Genomic DNA, 7,500 nt, shown 5'->3' on the forward strand with positions numbered 1-7,500 from the left:
TCGGAATCACCCTGCGCAGCGCTCTCTTTTGTGAAACACACAGCCTTCTTTTTACTAGGCCTGCTTCTGCTTTTGACATGCACGGAAAAAAATTCGTGCACTTTTCAGCAATGCGTCACTTGTAGCGGCGGCCGTGTTAAATGTGACAGAAGTGCGACATTAATCAAGGATGTAGACTGTAGGCTAAATGGGCACGTTGCCTCTGCAAAATCCATTTATTCCGTTAACGTTTTGCCTCACGTAGACACATGTGCGGCAATGTGTTTGAAAATTTAATTCGATTTCTTTTCCCTCACATTTATTTATTCTATAATTACATTGATTATTGCGCAAGAGGGTGTCCCTGGAGATCGCGCGATCGTTATTTACGAGCGCCGTCACTAAACAAAAGGTGTTAAAGGCGCTCCCATTGCGCCACTGATGACCTTATTAAGCCCCTTTAATATCATTACTATTCCGGTATTAGATTCACTATTTGCATTTATAGCCCAATGCATGGTATTGAATAAGCTGGTGATATGCATCATCTAATCCACAATTTGCCCTCAAAACCGTGCACGTGGCACTGATATTAATCTCATTATAGACATCCGGGGTTTTTAAACGTCGCAGTGATAGAAGTATTACTCTTCCAACACACACAGACATACACACACACACACACACACACACACACACACACACACACACACACACACACCACACACACACACACACACACACACACACACACACACACACACACAAACACGCACACGCACACGCACACATACACATACACATACACACACACACACACACACACACACACACACACACACACACACACACACACACACACACACACATACACACACACACACACACACACACACACACACACACACACACACATACACACACACACACACACACACACACATCCTCCCCCTCTTTCCCAGCTCGTGGGGTCCCGCCATAACTCAATGGGTTCTCACTGGTGATTCCCTATGACTGCACAACCAGCATCCGGAGCGCTATCAAAACTGACCGCTGCTGAGTAAACAATGCAACTGTCGCGGGCACCAGTCTGACAGTAATGGGATTATCTTAAACATATAAACGGGCAGAGGGGGGGAGAGAGAGAGAGAGAGAGAGAGAGAGAGAGAGAGAGAGAGAGAGAGAGAGAGAGAGAGAGAGAGAGAGAGAGAGAGAGACTGCTCGCTTTTGCCCCGTACACACACACTGGTCTAGCCCCTTCCTCTATTGGTTAAAGTAGCGAGATAAATAGAAAGGAAGGGCAGAAATTAAGCCTTAATCATTTTGCGCAACATTGATAATTAATTTAGTAAAACGTTAGACTTTAATTCCACGAGCAGCATTAAGTTAATATGAAAATAGCGATTTCATCTCGAATTGAGTCACATCATGAGTACAATATTCCAGTGGAAGATAGAAAATATATATATATGACAATATATAATATCATACTTCGGTTGATATTATTATTATAACCATTATCATTTATATTGTGAAAAGAATATTATTACGTTAGGCTTGCCCGGTCACACAAAGGAGAGGTTGATCATGTGGAGAATGAATGAATGAATGAATTTGGCACGAACATGTTAGTATAGGACACTAATCATGGATGCTATTAAGACTCAAATCTGGGGCATATACGGTGAGATCATATGGTAATGTAAATAAAGCGCACGCCTACCTGAACAGGACCTTGTTTTTGGTCTTGTTTTGGAACCATAACTAGAAGATGACCCACCTATCAGGCTACTTGGAGGAAAGAGGCCTGGGCCGTATTCGGGGACATATTGTGGGTATGTGGCGATGGGGTGGTGGGCAGAAGACGCCCCGGCTCCGATAGATGCCATGCTTCGGCTGTGAGCCGACTCCAGTTTCATACTCTCGGCCAGGGACACCTGGTACTTTATGCACTCTTTGTCCTCTTGCAGGCGTCCAGAGCCGCCAGAGCCCGGGCTGGACAAGCCCGGGTCCGGGGATACGTCCTTGGGAGGGGTCGGGGGAAACGTGAAGAGGTGCGGACTGGAGTGGCCTCCGGACAGAGAGGAGGAGGAGGCCGACGGGTACACGGACAGGCTGGCCGGGGAGCCGTGGTGCAGAGGGTTCTTTTGGAACGGGCTGAGGTTCCAGGGCGAGGTGCTGTGGTGCGAGCTGATGCCCTTGCTCCCCTCGAGCCACGGCAGAGAACCGTGCAGTAGCGAGGGACGACACACCTGGCTACCTGTGTCGCAGCATAAAGAAACAACACGAAACATTACAAAGGGCCCTCGTAATCAATACAACGTGTTTGTGGTGCTTCTCTGTGACAGCATTCACACAACGCCTTCGTAAATATGACCGATCAGGTGGGAGCTTTGAATACACACTTTAATATCTGCAAAGCAAAATTCGTGTATCTGCCCTAGACTCTCTACAGTTTTTGAACATAAAATGGATCTCGAAAAATGAATTGAAGTTTGTTGTTGTTGTTGTTGTTGTTGTTGTTGTTGTTTTACAATGCAGAGTTGTGGCCGCGTTTTTATTAATATGAGGAAGTCGAGTAAATTGTCTCGTGGAAATCGTGCGTCTTTCTTTTTCTCACGATAAAGACGCACAGCTCGATCGATAAACCCAGTTGTGATTAATGGTACCGAAGACTGTATAGTAAGGCCAGGGTTAAATATTCTGCATTGCACTGCCAATATGTGAACACGAACCACAGCATTAATTACTGTATTCTCGAGATCCTAGACACACTGTGCTGCTTAAAAATAAATATGTTATGTTTTGGTTTGAACTATAAAATACAACTATGTGTGGGAATATAGGCCTGCGAGTGATTACAATAAAATGTGCACCACGAATATGTTGGAGCCTTTTCATATCCTCGGACGAATTAAATCAAAATATTTCCAGGGAGATAGGTAGCTTGTGTTCAGCCTCATACAAACCAAAAAACACACAGAGGTACGCCACACGTGAACATAATGGTTTCACATCACGTATGCAAGCATATTCGGTATTAAAGTGACATAAGGCCGCGAGTCGAAATCTGATTAAGTCTGTATCTCTTACAACAACAACACAACGATCCAGTGGACACTTTTCGGGGATTTAATTTCCCTGAAAAATAAACTATAAAAACAGAAAAATAATAAAATAACAACAAAGGCCTTACGTCATCCAACTGCTTATAATTTTAAATAAAATCTAGGCAGGTAACGTGAGCCTACTTATGATGTAAACTTACTGTGGGGTGGAGGAGGGTACCTCTGGACGGCCCGAACTGAGTTTCCATAGTACGGCGAGACGTGGTTCCCCTGTCCATCGATATTAAACAGTACATCCACATCTTCGGCGAGGGGATACTGCGAGGGATCCATGTACGAGTGGCCGAGCCCCGGGTGGTGAGAGCCGGGATGCTGCTCGTTCAGGACCGACGGATGATGGCTCATCCATCGTGGTTGATCCGAACTTACTTCCATGTCTCTTTTTTTGTTTTTCTAAAAAATGTTCATGCAGGGCCGGATAAAAAACGGTAACAAGTCAAGAATAGATAAGAAGAAGAAGAAGATTCTGTCCAAAAAAAATCCCCCGTCGCTCGTTTTAAAATCCACACAGACTCCGCGCCGATTTGGCTGCAAGCACCTGGAGAACGAGAAACGATATAGTGTCTATAGGGTTGGAACAGATAGAAAGTTTCAAACTGTTTTCAAGAGAACGATCTTTCAATGGTAACCATGAACATTCACGTGGGGTTTTAACCCAAAACAACACAGTAAAGTGTTTAAAACACGACACGTACCCTACATTACAAACGACACCGATAAGCAACTAATAAGTCCAAAAATCGTATCCAGAATCAAGTCGATTTCCCGAGCTTTTTTTTCTCCTAAAATATCAACATGAAGTCAATTCAACAAGTGAGGGGGCCGAGAGAAACGGTGGTGTTCTCAGGCTTGTTTGCAGCAGGGTTGCATACTGCACACTGACTCGCAGCGAAGTTAAACTCACTGATCAAATCTCTGTGCCTAGTTTCAGCCCTCTCTCCATTAACTCCCCTTCTCTATCCCTATCTCTCTCTCTCTCTCTCTCTCTCTCTCTCTCTCTCTCTCTCTCTCTCTCTCTCTCTCCTCTCTCTCTCTCTCTCTCTCTCCTCTCTCTCTCTCTCTCTCTCTCTCTCTCACTCTCTCGCTCCCAGTATATGTCTCCCTTGCTCACTCAACCTTGCTCTACCTCTCTCACTCTAGCCCTCCCCTCTTTTCTCTGTCTCTCCCTTTTCCTTTTTTTTTCCTTTTTTTTTTTTTTACAGTGAAGGCATTCTTTCGGGCCGGCGCCAGGCAGCTCAATGGTGGCAGACAGCTGCGGCGCGGCGCAACTTAAGGAGGGTCTGCGTGAGTGTCATCACAGCGACCGGGGGCGGGGCTACAGCCTATACCCCTAATTGAATAGCGTCGGGCCAGGGGAGATGATGATGATGCGCTGTAATAAAGTAACCGCTGTGGTATGTTTATACACTGAAATAATAGAGGGGTGCGTATCAGTCGCTTCCACGTTGAAAATAGTACCTGTGGACCCCATAAATAAATAAAAAAGTAGACTATACTGAAAAACTAAGTTTTCTATGTAAACGTTTGCAATGTGAAGGCTTTTGAAACACCTATACGAAATTATATATTTAAAAATGAATACAATGTGTTCAATTGTTTTGACACATCCTAAATAACAATAATAACAAACATATTTGTATTTCGTTCCAGGAGTTCTCCTGGAAATGATCTAGCAACATATGAAACAGTTTAACAGTCTGTGCATAAATGAAATAAATAAAGTGCGGGAGATGAGAAACAGAGAGAGAGAGCGAGAGAGCGAGAGAGAGAGAGAGAGAGAGAGAGAGAGAGAGAGAGAGAGAGAGAGAGAGAGAGAGAGAGAGAGGAGAGAGAGAGAGAGAGAGAGAGAGAGAGAGAGAGAGAGAGAGAAAGAGGAACTGCAGCAGATCCTGTTGCTCGGGGCCAGTGGCAGGTTGTGGGACGTTCACGCTCTTAAAATTGTGACAGTGCGTCCTCTCGCGGCGACAGGCGCGTTATTCTAAAGGCAGACCCAGCTCGAGACCATTTCTTTTTTTTTTACCACCGTGAAGCACAGCACAGCCAAGGACGCTCGCGAGGCTGACTTTGGGGCTGATTTATTATTATTTTTTGCATGCTATTGTTGGCGGCCAGTTAACCCGCCTCTCCAGCCCCTCTGCGAGTCAGATAGACACGAGACAAACGGCCGTGTCATTATTAATTCAAAATAGTGCTTTAATGGAAACATGATAGCGGCTAATGTAATGATTTGTATCAGCGCGCCTTTAACTCCTTTCCAATATTTAATGCACGCATACTTTAAAGGGCATCCTAACCTCCTCACCCCGAAACCATTTAGGCCTAATCACTTTAAGACTCAATGTCATATTCAATGCCGCTGCAGTGCATCCGCCTGTATTATTGCACGTGGGGCTCGCTCCTTGGGGAAGTATTTAATGTCCCAATTCCCTGTTTGGCTATTCCCACTCATTTTAGATTGACTGTAGTAGACCGGGGGTGAGTGACACGGGCAGCCTCGGAGACGCCACTGGGATGTGACGTCACATCTGTGTCTACACGAGTAGAAAAAAGGAGCGTGCGGCATCAGACAGCGCGCGCGGCCTCTAGAGAGACCAACCAAACACGAGCTTTTCGAGGTTATTCAACTCTGAAATATAATGAAATACTTATTCCCTTTAATGGTTACAGATAGCCAATTCATGATCTTAGTATGATCAAATTTGTGGTTGTTTTTTGCCTGCGCATCATCATCCTGACTGGATTATGTCTCACTACTGCATGTGTTTCTCTCGACAGAGGAAACGCAGAGATCGAGAGAGAGAGAGAGAGAGAGAGAGAGAGAGAGGAGAGAGAGAGAGAGAGAGAGAGAGAGAGAGAGAGAGAGAGAGAGAGAGAGAGAGAGAGAGAGAGAGAGAGATGGAGGGGAAGGGGGGGGGGGGAGATGCAGAGCGAGCGCTTGCTCTCTCGTGCAAACCTGGGACTGAACCGGGGTGCACGGCTACCGCTGTTGCAGCGCCCTCGCGCACCCAACAATCCCGTAGCTATTGTCCAGCTGTCAAAGGACTCTTGTAATTATCCCCTCCGAAAGTATCGCGGGCCATTATCCCCCACACCGTATCCGTTATAGGCGCTCACAGGCAACACACGACGGTGAATGTAGCCTAAAATCCTGATTTTGTTTTTTTTGTTTCATGACTTAAAGTACCCGGGCTTAGAAGGGAACATATAGCCCTTGTGTGTGTGTGTGTGTGTGTGTGTGTGTGTGTGTGTGTGTGTGTGTGTGTGTGTGTTTGTGTGTATGTGTGTGTGTGTGTGTGTGTGTGTGTGGTGTGTGTGTGTGTGTGTGTGTGTGTGTGTGTGTGTGTGTGTGTGTGTGTGTGTGTGTGTGTGTGTGTGTGTGTGTGTGCTATGCCTATGATATAACATTTTACATATTTAAAGTCACTTAATAAAAACATTGGTGTGCGTTTGACGCGTAAAATATCTTTGTCGATGTGTGCGAATGTTTCAGAAGGACAACGCAACCAGCTGCCTATATTTGGGTTCTTGCTGGTTTATGTGTGTGTGTGTGTGTGTGTGTGTGTGTGTGTGTGTGTGTGTGTGTGTGTGTGTGTGTGTGTGTGTGTGTGTGTGTGTGTGTGTGCGTGTGTGTGCGCGTGTGTGTGTGTGTGTGTGTGTGTGTGTGTGTGTGTGTGTGTGTGTGTGGTGCGTGTGTGCATCCGTATGTGTGTGTGTGTGTGTGTGTGTGTGTTGTGTGTGTGTGTGTGTGTGTGTGTGTGTGTGTGTGTGTGTGTGTGTGTGTGTGTGTGTGTGTTTCTACGTATGCGTGTGTGCGTGTGTTTGTGTGTCTGCGTATACGTGAATGTGTGACTGCGTGTGTGTGTGTGTGTGTGTGTGTGTGTGTGTGTGTGCGTGCGTGTGTGTGCCAACCAAACCCATTGGCCTATAAACAATGCTCGTGTGGGTCGACCGACTGATTCATACATTTGGTGCTGAGCTTCAGAAGTGTTGCCGCGTATACGCAGGGTCGCCCCCACATGAAGATGTAAAAGATAATTGCAGACATTATGCCAGGAAACTTAGATTAAAATCAAGATGCTGTGTATTTGTGTCGATTCGGTGGTTTCTTTACTAGCGGAGAATCCCTTAGCAGGCCGTACCCCCGCTAGAGGTATTGTTTTGGTCGCCATTATAATGCTGGTAGTTATTAGGATTTATGTTGTTATTCATATTAGTAAAGATGATAATGCAATTATAAGACTAGGGCATTAATAATTTTCGAAACGAATACTAACAGGCCAAATACGAATTAAAAAGCCTATAACAAAATAATATAAATATACAAATATATAATAATAGATTTAAATATAAATGTAATATAAATACAAATATATAGGATATTTTTGTATATTTC

General features: G+C 45.0%; 2 protein-coding genes across 6 annotated transcripts in view; both read right to left on the bottom strand.

The window, feature by feature from the left end:
• gata3 (GATA binding protein 3) overlaps positions 1-4,355 on the bottom strand; it is a 13,965-nt gene extending 9,610 nt beyond the window's left edge. Inside the window, exons 1-2 of one of the 5 annotated variants that reach the window (XM_060038375.1) lie at positions 3,248-4,355; positions 1,760-2,239 (exon numbers count right to left, since the gene is read on the bottom strand). In XM_060038375.1, the coding sequence (XP_059894358.1) occupies positions 1,760-2,239; positions 3,248-3,482 (715 nt within the window). In that variant the 5' untranslated portion in view covers positions 3,483-4,355. Of the gene's footprint in view, positions 1-1,702; positions 2,240-3,247 lie in introns of all 5 variants that reach the window. The other 4 variants (XM_060038374.1, XM_060038373.1, XM_060038372.1 and 1 more) reach the window with 4 other exon arrangements.
• Positions 1-7,500, bottom strand: part of atp5f1c (ATP synthase F1 subunit gamma) — a 341,300-nt gene that overhangs the window by 316,934 nt on the left and 16,866 nt on the right. The gene's annotated exons all lie outside the window — the stretch shown is intronic.

Source organism: Gadus macrocephalus, chromosome 19 (assembly GCF_031168955.1).
Source record: "Gadus macrocephalus chromosome 19, ASM3116895v1".
Taxonomy (NCBI): Eukaryota; Metazoa; Chordata; class Actinopteri; order Gadiformes; family Gadidae; genus Gadus; species Gadus macrocephalus.